A 19,419-nucleotide genomic window follows, 5' to 3' on the forward strand; every position below is an offset into this window, starting at 1 on the left:
GTAGCCTTCTATTTCAGAATTAAAAACACTGAGGATATGGTAAAATCTTTGAATAGTTGCACGTATTGGAAACAGAAAATACAGAAATGATATGGTCAGGCAACAGAAACAAATAAAACAAGAACTGAGACATTTTAAAAATAAATCTGAAAATCAAGGAGAAACATTCAGAAGCAGACTAAATTAGACAGGACATAACAGCAAATAGGCTCTATGGACAACATGGCGTGGGAGACAAAGAATGCAAAGATAGAGTAAAGAAAAAGAATAAAAAGATTTAAGAGAAAGTCATAAATATAAAGTACAAGTTAAGGGTTTCCTTCGTGTATGGGAAAACTGACCTAAAAGGGTCAGCAAAGAGATATAGCTTAATAAGATTACTAAAATTTAAGTCTATGGGAGCAAAAAACAAAACAAAACAAAACCTGTAGCATTCAGGCAGAGTCCAAATCACTAATAAGGAAAAAGAAAATCACACTACCACCCAACTTCTTGCCAGCAACATTTCATACTAGAAAACAATGGAGCAATCATTTAAAAATACTTGAGGAAAAATGTGAGCCAAAGACTTTGTATATAGCCAATCTTTCCACATAAAGGACACAGAAAAACAATTATAAACATTTTAAAACTAAAAAAAGCATCCTCATGAACCTCTCCTGATAAATGAAGCTCCAGACAACCAAAACCAAAACCAAAACCAAAAACAAAAAAAACACACAAAAAGATTAGAAAACCATCAGCATATGGTCTGAGGGTGGACATTAAGTATGTTAAAGATAGAGTTAACACTAAAAATTGGGGTTCAGTGCTATAAAAAAGAGCATCTAAGTATTATAAGCTGTAACAGTGTATAAAAATACAAGTGATAAAAATAAGATGAAAAAGGAAGAGTCATAGAAATTATTAGCTAATGATTACCCCATAGGTACTGGCTGAATAAACTGATAATACTTGTCTCCAATAAATCAGAAGCTGAAGTGTACCTAACACTGCAAAGTTGAACACAAAAATAACCCTAGTGGCTAAAATTCCAGGGTGGTTGAGGATGTTAAATTTCCAGCTAACTTCACTACCACTCATGGTAGGAAATACACGGTTTGTAAAGGAAGAACTCACTAAATATATCTAAATCTAGCAATCAAAACAAAAATACAGAAGACTTAACAATAAGAGAAAATGGACAAATAAAAGCGGCAAAAAGACCATTTAATATGCGGGAAATACAAAATAACAGAATTTAAATCAAATATAAAGTGTGTATCAATAAATATAAGTTAGGTTTACTCACCTATTAAAAATTATTCCCAGATTAGCTAATAAAGTAAAATTCAATTATAGACCATATAAAATAGACACCTAAAGCAAAGATATTCAGATATGAAAAATATATTAAGTAAGTGAAAATAAAAAGAAACCAGGGGTCATGATCTTGACATTAGATGGCAAAATTCAATCCAGAGAAAAGGGAAAATGAATAAAAAACTTTGCAACACAAAAATCTATAATGGGCAATAGAGCTAAAGCAAATATAAGTATGTATGCATTAGATATAACAGGTCATAGATTTCCATTAAGCAGAAATTACAGAATATATTACTTCTCAAACTCAACACCCAAAAAACAAATAACCAAGTCAATATATTACTTCTCAAACTCAACACCCAAAAAACAAATAACCAGGTCAAAAAATGGGCAGAAGACAGGAACAGACACTTCTCCAAAGAGGACAGACAAATGGCTAACAGACACATGAAAAAATGTTCATCATCATTAGCCATCAGGGAAATTCAAATAAAAACCCACAATGAGATACCACCTTACACCAGTTAGAATGGCAAAAATTGACAAGGCAGGAAACAACAAATGCTGGAGAAGATGTGTAGAAAGGGGAACCCTCCTACACTGTTGGTGGGAATGCAAGTTGGTACAGCCACTTTGGAAAACAGTGTGGAGGTTCCTCAAAAAATTAAAAATAGAGCTACCCTATGATCCAGCAATTGCACTACTGGGTATTTACCCCAAAGATACAGATGTAGTGAAAAGAAGGGCCACATGCACCCCAGTGTTCATAGCAGCAATGTCCACAATAGCCAAACTGTGGAAGGGGCTGAGATGCCCTTCAACAGATGAATAAAGATGTGGGCCACATATACAATGGAATATTACTCAGCCATCAGAAAGGGCAAATGCCCACCATTTGCATCGACATGGATGGAACTGGAGGGGATTATGCTAAGTGAAATAAGTCAAGCACAGAAAGACAATTATCATATGGTTTCACTCATATGTGGAACATAAGGAACAGCATGGAGGACATTAGGAGAAGGAAGGGAGAACTGGGGGGGGGGGGAGGAATCAGAGGGGGAGAAAAACCATGAGAGACTATGGACTCCAGGAAACAAACTGAGGGTTTCAGAGGGAAGGGACGTGGCAGGTTGGGTTAGCCTGGTGATGGGTATTAAGGAGGGCACATATTGCAATGAGCACTGGGTGTTATATGCAAATAATGAGTCATGGAACACTACATCAAAAACTAATGAAATACTGTATTGTGACTAACATAACATAATAATAATAAAAAAAGAAATTATAGAATATATAAAGATAAATAAACACAGGCAGACACTTTACCTTCTACCTTAATAAGAATACATAAACTTTCATAACAAGTGTATATGGAACATTTAGAAAAACTGAACTTACATTAGGTTACAAAGAAAACCTTAATAAGTCCCCAAAATAATTGAAATAATATAAGCAGTATTCTCTGACTCCCAAAACAAAACAACAACAAAAAGTTTATTAATAACAAAACAAAACACAAAACAAAAAATACCCTGGAAATTAAACTGTTTATTAAACAACTCTTGAATAAAAGGGAAAATAAAATGTGAAGTTGCTGAATATAGGATAATAAGTAAGATAAGTTATCTTACTTATTATCCTTATTCTAAGGATAATATTCTAAGGGTAGATCAAATAGATAGATAAGGATATTCTAAGGATAATAAAAGCAAGATGCATCAGAATCAATGGGACATAACCAAGGAAGACCTTTGAGAAAACTCTTTGCATTAACTACCTCTATTATGACATGAAAATAAATGATTTTAAAATCAACTCAAAAAGCTAGAGAAGGAACTACAAAGTTAACTGAATGAAAGCAAAAGGAAGGACTTAATAAAGTCAAAAATATAATGATGAGTTAGAAAGTAGAAAACCAGTAGAACTAATAAGAAAAAATTTAAGCTCGTCTTTTGGGGAAAAGAATTGACAAAATACAGAAACCACTAGCTGACCTAAGTTTTCTAAAAGAAGGATAAAAACACAAAATAAATTACAAGGTGGAAGTAACCATCAAGCCAGAGGAAAATTGTTTAAAATCATCAGAAACTTTATCCAATTCAATGCAAATAATTTGAAAATCTAGAAAAAATAAATAACTTGATCAGATTTATATACCAAAACTGACTCCAGAAGAGGTGAAAAGTCTAAAGAGACTAATTACTACAGAAGAATTAAAGTGGGGGTGACTGGGTGGCTCAGTTAAGCGGCCGCCTTCGGCTCAGGTCATGATCCCAGTGTGCTGGGATCGAGCCCCACGTCAGGCTCCCTGCTCGGTGGAGAGCCTGCTTCTCCCTCTCCTCCCTGCTTGTGCTCTCTCTCGCTATCTCTGTCTCTCTCTCCAAAATAAATAAATAAAATCTTCAAAAAAAAAAAAAAAAAAGAATTAAAGTGTTCAGAAAGGCCCTCTCTGAGAGAGCCACTGGGTCCAGAAGGTTTGGAAAGACAAATCTACCAAAATTTGAAGATTTAAAGATCAACTGATCCCAATGCTACTTAAACTTTTCAGAGCATAGAAAAGAAAACTTCCAAACTCGTTTTGTGGGGCATGTGTAACACTAATAACAAAAACTGGTAAAGACTACCCAAAGAGAAAATTGCATACCAAAATTTCTTATAAATTTCAATGCAAAAACAATAACCTTCATTCCTTATAAAAACACCTAATAACACAGAAATCCATAGAAACTCTTGTAATAGGAATACAGGAACAAAGAAATGATGGTTACTTTGCCATTATTTTTACGAGGTATTAGAGGTATTATTTAACACAACTAAATAAGAAAAAACACTTCAATTCTTAGGGATAGAAAGGAAGAGGTAAATAACCTATTTGCAGATGATATGATTACATATTAGGAAAGCCTATGGAAATTAATGGAACAACTACCCTAAACAATAAGTGAATTCAGTAAAGTAGTGTACAAAAATAACATGTAATATCAACTATCTACTTATGTGTAAACAATATGTACATTTATTTATACTAACATTATATATATATATAATAGCTAGACATAATCTTAAAAATACATGCAAAATATAAATAAGGATACTTGAAAACACTTCTGAAAGATGCATGAAAATAATCTGAACAAATTAAGAGGCACACCTGGTTCTTAGGAAGATTCAACCTCATAAAGACATTAATACTTCCTAAGCCAACTTATACATAAATATGATCTTAATAAAATTATCAAGTTTTCTTATGGAGTTAAACAAGTTAATACTAAACATCACCCGTAAAAAGAAACCAGGAAGAATCACCTGTAAACCCCTGAAAAATCCGCAAGCAGCATTGGAGATAGAGCCTGATCAGAATTAAAACCCAATTTGGAGCTGCCATAAATAAAGCTATGTGATATTGATTCATAAGTAGATAAACTTTAGAAGATAAGTAAAATTTCATAGAAGGACTTAAGTTTATGAAGGAATTGAGCGTGTAATTAAGGATGCATCTCAAATCACTTGAGAAAATAATTTTTTCATAAATGGTGCTGGCAATACTGAAAAGCCATCTGAAAAAATATAAAAATCAGTCTTTATTTCATACTGTGTATCAAGATAAATTCCAAATGGATGGACCCAAGATGTAAGAGTAAAAAGTACTAAAAGCAAGCAGAAGTGAATATAATTATAACTTGGGGGCAGGGAAGCCATTCCAATAATGTGAAAGATTAATATGTTTTTGCCAAAGAACTTAACTTCCAAAAGCATTTTGCACACCAAAAGCCTCCATAAACAGTTGAAATGCAAATGAGAAACTGAGAAAAGATTTTGGCAACTTATACTGAGAAAAGCTAGTCTATCTCTAACATACCTACAGCTCCTAAAAATCAAGGAATAGAAAAAGACAAGCTGGTACAAACATGGACAAAAATATGAATACACAATTCACCAAAGATAAATGAAAGGGCCCTTAAACCATAAATAAGATGCTCGATTCCATTCAAAAGTAAAAGGAAATGTAATTAAAACCATCCTGAGATACTTCTTACCTATCAGATTGGCAAAAATCCAAAAGTTTGACAATGTATTCTACCGGAGAAGCTGTGGAAAAACAAGCCCTCTCATACATGGCTGGTGGAAAAGCACAATGACAACGAGCCAGTAAAAAATTCTCATGGGACATTACTGGATGGAGCTAGGACAGCAGCTCCCCTTGCTGTTGCTATCAGCAACTAGAGCTCCATGGCTTTTTACCACCAAACATTTCAAAAGCTAGTTTACATTTCTTTTCCCTATTTTTTCCTGCCCATCTTCTCTTTTATACATTATACTTTCATTTAACACATTGATACTCTGGTTGTTGTTGTTGTTGTTGTTGTTGTTGTTGTTGTTGTTTTCCTACCTCTTTACTAAAAATGTCCTCCTAAGGGACAACTGTGATCCCTAATTAATAAATGCTTAGTGCCTTCCCCTTGCTCCTACACACCTTTCTGTAGTATTTAGCATAATTCATCCGTCCCTCCCTTGGAATCAGAGACTGTGCTCCTGTTCTCAAACAACTCTGCCTTAGCCCCAGGCTGGCAGGCGGGATTCTCTTCTCCTTACAACGCCTAAAGGTCAGACTCTTAAGAGGTCTTTCCTCAGCCCTTAAGACATCTCCTCCACTGTCTTGTCTGCTTATCATATTCATCCCACACTTTTAACTATGGAGATGACTTGAATCTTTTATCTCCATCTCTCTTCTGACATCCAACTTCCTGCTGAACACAGCCTTTAGTACAGCCTTTCTCTACCTGAAACTCAACATGGATAAAGAAAAGCTCATCAGATATCCCCAATACCTACTCTTTCCCTGTCTTCCTAACTCCTGTGCATAGCACTGTCATCCCTTCAATGGCCGAGACCACAGATCTTGAAACTCTTCATCAGGCGGGCGCTCTACGCCACACTCACACTGAAGTAAGGGTTTGCTCAGGCTCTGCTCTCCTCAGAGGCTGAGGTGGATCCAGCTGCAGCCGCAACTGCTCATCCTGACCAAACCTGGAAGATACAGGAGAAGCCCTTTTCCTCTCAGGGGTATGCAGTAAGTAACCTTTCTTTATCATCATATCATGCTTGTTGCATCTTATTTCCCAATGACAAAGTCATGATGAATCTTAGAATCAGTGGCAATGAAGAGTGGTAAATCATGTAAACAGGTTAAGAAACTAATTCTCTACTATGCTTTAAAAATCAAAGAAAATACCAATGGTATGCTTTTCCCATATGTTTTCCATTTGATGAAATGAAAATACAGGTAAAATAACAAATAAGAATATTTAATGACTTAAAATGCCACTAGAAGTATCAGAACAGAGACTTCATCCTTTTTCTTTGTATTAGGAGCCCACAAGAAGTCAACAACACCAAAAAAACTGGAACTTAATCATAGATCATGAGGTCATATAACCATGACACTAATAATAAAGACAATTTTGACTGATAACAGGAAATGAAAACAAACATAGTAATTTCTTTTATCCTGAAGCCAAACTTCAATGCACTCCTACAATTAAGAGCTGTCATCAATAGGAAAATATCCAAGTAGTAATAATACCCTGACATAAGTAATATTGCAAAGATGCATAATCTGTGATCATGGACCTTGATAAACCTTTGCCAAAACCTCTTGCTGCCCTCCTAACAGCTCCAAAAGGACCAACATGTGGAATGTTCTCACCTTTAGAGTTATCTATAATCACAGTATACTTTTAGGCAGGATAAATGTATAGTAAGTATATTTATGCCAGCATGGGAATGTCAAGAGTGAATTGCTATATAAATGCAAGTGTAAACCAAGGGCTGATTTTTACTCTGAATCTATAACCATTAGAAATTGATGGAGGAAAATAACACTAGACATGAATGAACTGGGGTGCAGTGGGGACCTGCTTAGGTCTTGCTTTTGCTTGCATTCATTTGTATACCACTATTACTCTACCAGTAGACAGTAAATTCCCTGAGGACAGGTCTGCTTCTAAAACATCTTTTTTTTTTTTTTATATCCTCCTGTATCATGCAGAACCCCAGAGACATGGTGGTCCTCCATAAATATCTATTGAGTTGACTTACACTGAATCCTAACTCACACAGACTTGAGTTGGTCATCTTCCTTTATCATTGGATTTTAATGGGACTTGTTAAAATACATGAAAATCTTTCCCATGCCAACTACGGAGAGGTACCTGCGCCAAAAGCAGATCTGAAGGGGATTATTTGGTTATCCCTATGTAGCATGTATGCCTTAAATAATATTAAGATATTTTAAAATTAAACTGTCAAAAATACTATTTTGATTATACTTAAGTCCATTAAGCTGATGTTTAATTGTTAATAATAAATGGTAAATACAAAAATAATTTGGTATGTAAAAATGTAAGAAGTCAAATTAAACTCCTACACAGGATTAATTCTTGGGTTGAAATTCCTCTTGAGAAGTTAAAGACTTGTGGCTTAGCAAGGTTTATTATATAGTGCTACTTAATTGCTTTTGTTTTTAAGGAGAAGCCTTGGTTTCAACGGTTAGTTTTTTTGCCTTTTTTCAATAGAACCCCTACAAATGCTTTCATGACTTGATGGCCAAAATGACTTTTCCTGAAATTCCAGTATGTCTGTGTGTGTGTAATATCTTTCATGAGATAAAATTCACATGTCATAGAATTACTCCATTTAAAGCATATAATGCAATTGGTTTTTAGTCTAATAAATATTCTGATTCACTTTCAATCACAGGTAAGCAGTAATAACAGCAGGTTGATAATTTCTCCCTTTTTTTGGCCTCAATTTTTCTCCTGTACTGTTTACAATTTCATATTCCCAGGATTTGTCTGAATGCTCAATGAAAGACTTTTACAAATCAGTCAGTTGGCATTTGCTGTTGAGTAATTAAGGACTCGGAACCGGAAAGAACCAATGGATCCAGAGTCAGAATATAAATCTTTTTACCTGTGTTCTCAAACAATTAATGAGATAGAGCATAGAAAACAACCCACCGCAGTACTGTACTCATTTAAAGAAATTAAATAAATTTTGCCTTCCTTTCTTCTCTTTTTTTATCCAATTCTATAAAGCAGAGTGAAAAAAAGGTTATGAACACATTTCTTGAGATCTGAATGAAGCAAACAGTTATGCAAACCAAAGCCCACCTGGAAAGTTATAGAGGGAATCCAGCAGAATTCCCAGAGTGATGAAAACTGTCTCCAGTTCAGGACTGACTTTTCTGATGGGTGGATCACTTGTCCCCCACCCCTCCCACTGCACCTGCTTCCCCAGGTACTATAATGCCCCCCCTTCCATGTGGCACACATTTTTTAGAGAGGAGAAATCTGCAAAGGGAATAATATAGAGAGGTCCCTCTCTCCATACCCAAGAAACCTTTAGACAGATCACATTCTGAATTCATCAACTTATTTCAGGACTTTATTTTTTACTCTTCCAAGTAAAGAATCTACAAAGGATTTACATCAAGCTTTACACAGGAAAAAAAAAAAGGCTACTTTTTTTTCCAGTGATTATTTCTTTTTTCTTTTTTTCTTTTATGTTATGTTAATCACCATACATTACATCATTAGTTTTTGATGTAGTGTTCCATGATGCATTGTTTGCATATAACACCCAGGGCTCCATTCAGTACGTGCCCTCTTTAATACCCATCACCAGGCTACCCCATGCCCCCACCGCACTCCCTCAGAGTCCCTAGTCTCTCATGGTTCGTCTCCCCCTCCGATTCCTCCCCTTCATCTTTCCCTTCCTACTTAAAAAATAAAAGCCAATAAAAGTGTTGCTGGAAGCACTGTTTTGCTTGCATGTTTTTATTTACATGTTTTTTTCTGAAATATTTACAATAAACAAGCTAAATTGAGAAATATTCTTGCTTCTAGAAAATGACTTTTTCTTTTCCACTTAAAATGAATGTATCATCTGGAAACAGTCTGCTATTTAGTAGAAGAGGCCAAATGCTTTCTCTGGTGCAGCAACCTGTTTTTCTCTTAAGGAAGAGAACTCATTCCTATTCCATGCCTACAAGTAGAACTTTCTGCTGTTCGATACTATTTCCTACAGACAGAGCCTCCTGATGTGGGAGCAAGGGAAAGAGCTAGATCAACAACCAGACTCTGGCCAGATACTGTATGAAAGGAATAGTCTATTTGTCCGAATTAAGCCCTGCTTTTCAAATGGACGAATAGTTGTTTCTCTGAGAGTGAAGAGGACTCGAAACAGAGTGCTTTGGCTTCACTGAGAAATCCACAAATATTTCTCAGAATTTGTTAGCGCTGATGGCGCCAGCAAAACAGAATTAGACTGTCCCTTGGAAACTGGATAGTCTTCCTGAACACGCAATTTACATTGTTTCCTCTAACAGTACATCTGCCTTCCTGCGATAGTAAACATAGTAAACTGTACTCCTGCAAGAACAAAGAGCCCCCACCAGGAATGATATATGTTGAACATTTTCAGTCTATATTTTTCCAACGCGAGCACTCAAGCAGGACTAAACGAAGAGACGCATTCCTAGTTGACACAGAGGACATACTTTGTGTTTTCTGGTGCCAAAACACACCAGAGGATTAGGTGCTAGAATGGAAAATAGTTCTCTCCATTTCCTGATTACTTTCACAGGCATTCTTATTATCTTTAACTTTCCTCTTGTAAAACACGCACACGCACACGCACACGCACACACACACACACAGCACGAGAAATTACTGGGTTCTTTAATTATACCTTATAATAACCTTTATTTCTTGGTTTTCACAGGAAGAGATGACTGCATGAAGTGCTTGGAACTCCTTGCTGCAGGACACAGGGAAGAACTGGAAAGTGTGGGTAGGCTAAGCACGCCAAGGGTAAAATTAGCCTTCGAGCATATGACTACCAGGAAAGCTCTGAACTACCAGAATCAAGATATCATGGGTTGTCATCAGGGAGTAAATCAGGCAATAACTCTTTTTAAATAGACTCAAGATAGGAACTATGTCCTCCGTTCACAAATGTGGGATGGCAACCCGGCAGGTTTTTATATTCCTGTAATCGCTAAACCCCGTGCGTCAGTACTAACATCTGAGTAATTACGAAGCATGACTGGGACAAATTTTATCCTCCTGATGGTCTTGCAAAGCACAAGGTTTGGGAGAACGGGACATCATTGTCATCAATCGCAGATAAGCCCCGCCTCCAGTTAGCATTGGTAATCCATGGGTGACGGGACTCTGTGGGACTCTGGGCTCTCTCTTTTCCCTCTTTCTATCATAGAGGTAAACAGCCAATGGAGGTGGCTGATTTTTCAAAGGTTGTGTCACAGAGCCTGAGCTAAAATTAAAAAGAGGAAGCTAACATAAGGCTCATTTTGTGCTTACCAACTGTCAGTTAAGCTTTGAAACTTAGGGATTTCTATGGTTTGTTACAAAAAAGTGTTTACTATGTACAATCTGACGGGAAAAGAGCAACAGGGAGGGCAGAGTGGTTTATGCTAATCAGAGAGTTGGATGTTATCAAAAGGGCTAGAAGCCTGCAAGGTAAAAACATAAAAGGTTGTTCTCAGCTATCACTCAAAACCATCTTGCAGGTAGATGGAACTTCAAACGGGCTGCTGAGCACATATTTTTACTGTTATGCACAGATCAATGTCAGCAAAGGGAGTCATCCCTCCAATACAAAGGGTAATTTAATAATATTGAAATTTCCTAATATTTGGGTGCATGTTAATTAGGAAAGTGTAGAAAATTTTATATTATAAATCAAATTTTATTTTTTATATTTTATATTATTTATATAATTTACACTTATTTATATACTTTTCTAATTAGTAAAATGTGCCTGAGTGTCCTTAAATGCATTAAGATCTTGAGGAGTTTACTCGATAGTGGCTTTAGTTATGGGAAAAAATAAGAAGAAACTTATCCCTGTTTGGAATTCAGAAGCTGCAGAATAGGTTTGTGGAGTAGAAGCAGAAGTGGAAGCCTAAGCCAAGCGCATTTAGTAATTTTATAAATCCTTTCAAAACAGACGGATTTTAATTTCTGCAAAGTCTTTAAGGGACCAAGCCAGGAATCGATGAGTAACAATGAATAAGAAGTGAGTGAGTTGGATGCCAAGAATAGCTGAAATGACCATCAGATGATGTAGATTCTACTGACTGCCATAAGCCACCCGGGTGACTTCAGCCAGTGAGATTACCAAACAAGATTAACAAAGACTTACTGAGAATCATAGAAGACTTTGTGCATTGGAAGTAACAAAAAGATGAACAAGCTCTGGTTCCTGCCCACAAGAAGCTTACGAGCAGGTGAAGAAGAGAAGACACAAAATCACAATGTCTGCATGGCCGAAGGGACTGAGAGCAGACCACACACAAGAACTGAGACCAAGGAAAGACCCCCTTCACCTACAGAGGGGACAGCGTGAAGAAGAGTTTAATGGAAGAGTACATCTGAAATAAGCCATAAAGAATGGATACATTGCTGACAAGGAATCCTAAAGGCAGAGGACCTTTCAGAAAAACTTGAAATGTGTAGTTATGTTTATGCCCCTCGGGCTGAATTCAGTACCCAGCTGTTTTTAGCCTGGACAAGAGCTCACCAACTTCACCTAATCCTTGGCACTGCCTTTTGGACTCACACCCACTGGCCTTCCTCATTTACAGCATTTGACTGGTTCTGCAGATGTTTGTGTTTAGAGAGTCATAATAGAGAGTCATAATAATCAAGATAAGAAGTCTACACAGTGTCTTCTAAGGAACAGAAAGAGCCAATTGAAGCTGAGTCGGGAAGCATCAGGATCACAACTATGCCTTAAAGAAATCGGGGGCAACACTGTGGGGGCCAGACTTAAAGAAAGAAGGGGGGAGGCCAAGAGAGACAGACGGTAGTGGAGAGGCAATAATCTGGAGAAGGGACAGTGAGGACCTGTGCAGAGGGCACATGGGGGCAGAGGGATGGAGACCAAGGGGAGCTATGGATTTCAGAAATGGTTCAGAAATGACTTGATAGCTGGATAACCTGGTGGGGAGTGGTGTGTGTGGAATCCATGATTAACTTAAACCGTATAGCTTCAGTGTCCAGGTGAATGTTGATGTCACAAACAAAGAGAATAAAGAAAAGGAACAAAATGGATAAGGCAGATAATATATTCAAGGGAGGGATATGGTGAGTCTGAAGAGCTTACAGGGCACTGAAGTAGAAAAGTCAAGAAGAGTTGTTCTCAACCAGGATCAATTTTGCACCTCCCCTCCTGCCACACACTGGGCATGTTTAGAAATGTCCAGAGACATTTGGGGTTGTTATCACTGCGGAGGAGGGGTGTTATGAGTCTCTAGTACGTGGGTTCAAGGGTGCTGCTAAACATCCTAAAATGTATGGAACAGTCACCACAAGAAAGAATGAGCCTGCTAAAAATGTCAGTAGCACAGACATGGAGAAATCCTGGTCTAAAGGAAGTGAGAACTTCCAATCGAGAATTGAAGAGAGTAGGAACAGAGGGAGATGAGAAATTTCACTCATTCACACTGCAGTAAGAGACTTGAGAGAACATTACCTACAATCAAAGTATGTGGGAAAGAAAGAGAAGCAGGTGGTGGACAAAATCCTAGGCAATATCAATACCTCGTTAGCAAAATGAGTTCTTTGGGGTGGGGTAATGTCACAAATCATTTCACACTTATTTTTTAAGTCAACTCTACCCCAACATGGGACCTGCATTCATAACCCCAAGGTCAAGATTTGCACGCTCTACTGACTGAGCCAGCCACGTGCCCCAAACCCTTTGATATTTAAAATGCAATGACATGATGACTGTTTTCAGAAAGTGTGTACTCAGAAAGATAGATATGAATGAAATGGGGAATCATGGAGAAGATCAGTAATGAATGAACATCCTAAAAAATTAAGCATTGAAGATATATTCCAGTCTGTAGCAGGGAAGCATTGCATGTGGTCTGCAAATCTGTTATAACCTGGTCACAGAACCACACAGCTGTAACACAAGAAAATTAAGAAAGAGGAAGTTGGAGGAGGAGAAGGGGGAAGGGTGGATGAGAAGAAAAGAAGGAAGGAAGAAACAAAGGGAAACAAAGAAGAGGTGCGGAAGGGGGAAAACGGCAAGACAAGAGAAACGAGGGGAAGGGAGAGAAGGAAAGGAGAACAGGAAAAAAAAGAAAAAAAAGGGGGGGGGAGGAGAACAGTAGAGACAACCTCTAAAAGACACAGAACACAGCGCGAGCGAAGTTCTAAAGAACAAGACTCGTAGCCAGCCTCGAAAATTTTGCCAAACTCTAATATGGGAATCTATCCCACGAACAGCAAAATCTGCTTCTTGAACAGTATCATCACCGTTTTTCAAAAACTATCTAACACAAAATGACGAAACAGTAAGCAACACCTGTACAATTCTCCAGTACTTAAATAAATTTTGCTGTGACTCTGCTCCACTAGGGCTTGCCAGAGGTTGGGAGGCCTGGAGAGGGACAGGAGATGGGGAGGTAGTGGGGTGCTCCAAAGTGAAGGAATGTGGAAGGATGCATCATAGCCACCTTGGCAGCCTTAGACTGCTGAGCAAAGGCAAAGGAAGTTTGCGAGAAACAGCTAGAAGATGGTCTTTTCCCATTCAAATTGTTATGTGGCCCACAAATACTAGGTATGCCTGGAAACCAAAAGGGGCATCACTGACCCAGAAAGAGGGTGAAGAACATGTGCACAGTGTTGAGCCAGATAGATCTTGAATTCCAAACTTGGCTCCACCATTGGCTAGTTTGATGCTGTTTGCAAGTAGCAGAATGGCTCGGAAACTTAGCTTCTTTCCGGTCAAGTGTGAATGGTAGGCTTCCCACGCATGCTGTGATGTTTAAAGGACACCATGTATGTAAAGTGTCAACCCAAATAAAACACATTTAATAAGGTTGCACATTTGAAAACTGAAATCTTCACTTTTGTAAATGAACAAGTAACTTTTATGAACTGAGAAAACTGGGAGTGGCCTTCAGAATGCTAGTCAAATTTCCTCCTTTAGCTGATAGGAAAATTGGAGAAGGAAATGAAGAGGCTATTATGGTTTGGATGTATGTGGGCCAAAAGAGACCTTAATTAAAGGGAGGTTATTCATTTTTTTAATATAAGATGAAGGTAGAGTTAGAAAATTAGAGTCCATAGTTATATACATATGTGTATATATATATAGAAACATACATTTTATGTGTATATGTACATATGATATACAAATTACATATGCGTATATTAGAAATAACAGAACTTCTCCGAGGATGCTCTATTATTGATGCCTAGCATCATCCAGCAGAAAGTTGTCCTTAACTTTTCTGTGAACTTCACTAGACTATATCTCCCACATTCACCCCTTTGTAAATACATCCCATAAAGTCCTTGGGCACCTCACAGAGTACCAAATAAAAGAGTTTTAGGAATAAACTGGTGATTATAAAGGATGTGCTTCCCCCAAGCTACAGTCAGGTCACTTACCTGTCTAGGAGCAAGTTAGGAGCAAATAGGAGCTTCCCTGGGTGCTCCATGGAGCGCCAGACAAGTCCAATCATCAGGATCTCTAGCCAGGCACATTCCAGAAGGTGGACTTGATCATGGAGGCTCAAATCGACAAAGCCTAAAACAAGACAAGAAAACCCTGCTGACTTAAAATGAAAAGTCATCATTACCAATGAAATGAATGCAACCAGGCATCTATTTCCTATTAGATGGTATGGCATGTAATGGAAGCACACTGGATAGGAAAGTTAAGTAACTATTTCTAAATCTAGTATATCAATGAACATTAATGTAGCAGCAAGTTTCTTGGTGCCTGAGTGTCACATCTATAGAAATATACTAATTTACACAACCCACTTGGCTATTTATAAAGTTCTATACTTAGTGTTAAAACTTATTATCTTAGACATTGTTTTTTACTTAGACATCTCTAAGAGCCCTATGTGATTACTATATTTCATTTCTGATTCAGTCGCAGATATTTAGGTACGAGAAATTTATTTTTATTTTTTATTTTTTTTAAAGATTTATTTATTTGACAGAGAGAGACAGAGTGAGAGAGGGAACACAAGCAGGGGAAGCGGGAGAGGGAGAAGCAGGCTTCCCGCGGAGCGGGGAACCCGACACGGGGCTCGATCCCAGGACCCCGGGATCATGACCTGAGCCGAAGGCAGACGCTTAATGACTGAGCCAGCCAGGCGCCCCCAGGTACAAGAAATTTAAACTATTTGTCTTAAACCAAAGACCAAAGTCACTAAATTTCTTTTTCTTTGTTTCATCACTAAGCCATGCTCTTTTTTTTTTTTTCACACCGTGTAAAAGAAAGCCTAATGAAATACCATGTGTAAATACATAACTTGGGGGAGAATAAGTCAGATGAATAAAGTTGACATTATAATTACTTCTAGTAAGAAATACGAATGTGCCTTTGTTTGATAAAGGCTTTAATGGGTGATTAAAATCTTTCCTAATCATTACTGACAATATGGCAGATGCCTAATGATAATAATAATAACAACAACAATAAGCGAGAGGAGGAGAAGAGGGGAAGGGGGAGGAGGAAGAAGAAGAAGAGGAGGAGGAGGAAAATGGCCAACTTATTGAGCCCTTACTACAGTTTTGAAGTACTAAACAATTAGCTGATCATTTCTGATACATGGATGGGCCATCCTTACTGCTAAGTAGGTGACTAACCATATAGAGAACCCCCAACTAGAGAAAGACCTCAGAGTCTTTGCCCCCTGGAGTCATCATCCCCTAATCAAACCTCACCAATTCTATCTTTGAAGTAACACTAAAATTCTTCCTCTCCTTTCTATAGTCCCACTGTTACTATTTTAATTTAATTCCTAAGAGTCATCTTTCTGACTTTTGTAAATCAACATAATTATTTTGAGACTTACCCATGGTCTTCCATGTATGAATAGTTGATTCTTTTTATCGCTGAGTGGTATTCCATTGTATGGAAATATACAATAAATAAATGTAATTTGCTGATCCTTTCATTGGACATTTGGGTTGTTTCCAGTCTGGGGCTATTACAAATAAAGCTTTTATGAGCAATCTATGTACTAATTTTTTGTATGAACATAGGCTTTCATCTTTGGGGGGTAAATACTTAAGAGTCCAATGGCTGGATCATATAGTAGGAGTATATTTCACTTTTTAAGAAATTGCTAAATTGTCCATTTTATATTCCCACCAACAATAGATGAGAGCACCAGTTGCTCCACATCCTCACCGATACTTGGTATGGTCAGTCTTGTTTTTTTTATTATTTAAAAAAAATTTTTTATTTAAATTCAATTTAGTTAACATAGAGTGTATTATTAGTTTCAGGAGTAGAATTTCTTTTTAATTATAGATATTCCAGTAGATGTACAGAGGTATCACACTGGCTCTGTGGTTTTAATTTGGATTTCCCTAATAACTAATGATGTCGCACATCTTTTCAGGTGCTTCTAACAGATCATTATCATACATTGTACTGATGTTAATTATGCATTTATCTGTAAATTCTGCTAGCCTGCATATTCATCAGAAGCACCAGATGCATGATTCTATCAAATTCTGCTTTTTAAAATCCATATTTGTCAAAAAAAAAAAAATCCATATTTGTCGCACCTTCTCCTACATCAATCAACCGTTCCAAGGACCATAATAGTGTAGACTTTCTCAGAACAGGTATCTTCCCATTGGAAAAAGTGGGTTTCACTCATTTAAAGCAGGGCTTGCAACCGGAGGAAAAATGGGTAGCTCTGTTCATTTAAAAAAAAAAAAAAAAAAAAAAAAACCAAAATATTAAAACACAGTGACTGGGTTTCAGGCCTCCTTGATAGAAAAAGGAACAGGTATCTGTCTGTACAACCCCCAGATATTTACCTCTGGAGTACACTGGGTTTAAAATGGACTAAACTTGTTCTGGAAGAAACACTGCCTGAGGCAATAGGAAATGTTGTTTTTTTTTTCAATACCCAGTGCAGTGTCTAATGGGATAAATTGACTCCAGTGAGCAGTACTTAAAAGGAAAGCTCTCAAGGAAGTTTTAATTCTCTAAGATTTTACCCCGATCTTTTGGGTAAAGCCTCAGAATAGCAATGGAAATGGACACTGTCAATTAAGCTCACTTTCAGAAATATTAACATTCAAAAGTGATGTCTCCTGAGATGCCTGGGTGGCACAGTGGGTTGAGCGACCGACCCTTGGTTTCCACTCAAGTCATGATCTCAGGGCCGTGAGATTGAGCCCTGTGTTGGACTCCACGCTCAGCATGGAGTCTGCTTGAGACTCTCTCTCTCCCTCTCCCCCTCATGCTCTCTCTCACTCACTCTCTCAAATAAATAAATCTTTAAAAAAAAGTGATGTCTTCTTTCATGACATTCGCTGTTTTATATGGGAAAAAATACAATCATGTGATAATGTCATCCATGATGATATGTACACCATGTTATTCAATACCCTCCAGAAACCTCAAACACACACAGGATGAGATTGGGGAGTATCTTTTGAGAGAACCACAGCTGGTCACACAACCATTTGATTTTGGAAAACCAAAGGAGTATTTTCTGGTAACAACCTTACATATTAAACTGAATCATACTTTTTAATTCTCGCTTCAAAACTTCAGTGCGGGGCACCTGGGTGGCTCAGTCGTTAAGCGTCTGCGTTCGGATCGGGTCATGATCCCAGGGTCCTGGGATTGAGCCCCACATCAGGCTCCCTGCTCCACGGGAAGCCTGCTTCTCCCTCTCCCACTCCCCCTGCTTGTGTTCCCTCTCTCGCTGTGTCTCTCTCTGCCAAATAAATAAATAAAATCTTAAAAAAAGAAAAAAAAAACCTCAATGCTATTTAAGTCTGACACTTTTAGTGGTCTCTTGGGTGCCTCAGAAGCTCACCATAACCATTTGTACCACACAAGTCTGGTGATTATGAAATCTGTCTGAAGTATGTCTGTTAGCAATAGTTTTCAGTCTGGGTCTAGCAAAATCGCTGGGGCCTTCTGTTGAGATGATGTAGATCTCTCAAAAAGAAATAGTCTCTTTAGTTATCTTTCCCAGCTGTGCACATTGCCTTCAGAGAAGGGTTATTGTACCTCTTGCACAGTGCCCTTTGCAAGTTCCTGGGGCAGGGGTGGCAGTGGGGGCGCAAAGATGACTATCAATCAACCTTCTTGACGAATGTGAAGGCTACTAAAGACTGTCCATTAAAGACTTTAAATTCATAGCCAGTGGAGATCAATAATGTACTAAGTCCCACACAAAATTATATTATCTATCAACAGACATCAAGTTTCAATCCTTAGCTTTTTCCTTATAAACAAGAGGAATGATCCAATGTGCAGTTTCAACTGGATCTGCTATAATAACATAAAGGCATTCCACAAGGTCTTTCTTGAACACTTGAAAGTGTTGCCAATATGAAGATGGGAGGGGGAAGCATTTATGGGATATGAATAGAGGCATCAGTGACAGATATTCTTACAGGTGACATAGTGAGAGATGATTCACCTCCCATCACTTGGGGTCTCACGTCTTAGTGACAGGGGCAGGGACAAGGGGCCCTGGGCCTGTGGAATCCACACCAGTGGGACGGAATGCATACCTAAAAAGTAATAACAATAGTTTATTGAGACCAAGGGAGATCAGATGTAAGGAAATCTCATTTTATAAAATAGAATTTCAAAGGAAAGCAAACATGGGTCTTTTCCTCCAGCCCACATTCACAGATCGAGTAATAGAGTATCTAGAGATGGAATATCCTGGAAGACAGAAATGCCTCACCTCCTACTCCCCACCCACTAGGTGGGCAGGGACCTAATGAAGTTGAGGGAGGTCTCTTTCACAGAGAAATAACCCCTTATACATACAACTGGCTCATTATCTCTAGCTTCAACACCACATAAATACATTCCTGCCTTCTGTCCTCCATTATAAAATAATTGTTTTTCCTCCAAGATTTTTATCTTAGTTTTAACTGTGAAAGGACCTCATGGCATGCCCTCCTCTTTCCCTTGGGCCTCATGAGACCCTAAACCCTCTTCCCCACTCTGTCGGAGTCGGCCAGACAAATTACTTAATTTGCCTTGGCACACAGGAGA

At 37.9% G+C, this 19,419-nt stretch overlaps 1 protein-coding gene across 4 annotated transcripts in view; it reads right to left on the reverse strand.

The window, feature by feature from the left end:
- ESR1 (estrogen receptor 1) overlaps nt 1–19,419 on the reverse strand; it is a 380,127-nt gene that overhangs the window by 62,160 nt on the left and 298,548 nt on the right. For all 4 annotated transcript variants that reach the window (XM_027603416.2, XM_027603414.2, XM_027603412.1 and 1 more), the window contains one exon: nt 14,802–14,940. In XM_027603416.2, the coding sequence (XP_027459217.1) occupies nt 14,802–14,940 (139 nt within the window). The remainder of the gene's footprint in view (nt 1–14,801; nt 14,941–19,419) is intronic.

Source organism: Zalophus californianus, chromosome 7 (genome assembly GCF_009762305.2).
Source record: "Zalophus californianus isolate mZalCal1 chromosome 7, mZalCal1.pri.v2, whole genome shotgun sequence".
In the NCBI taxonomy this organism is placed as follows: Eukaryota; Metazoa; Chordata; class Mammalia; order Carnivora; family Otariidae; genus Zalophus; species Zalophus californianus.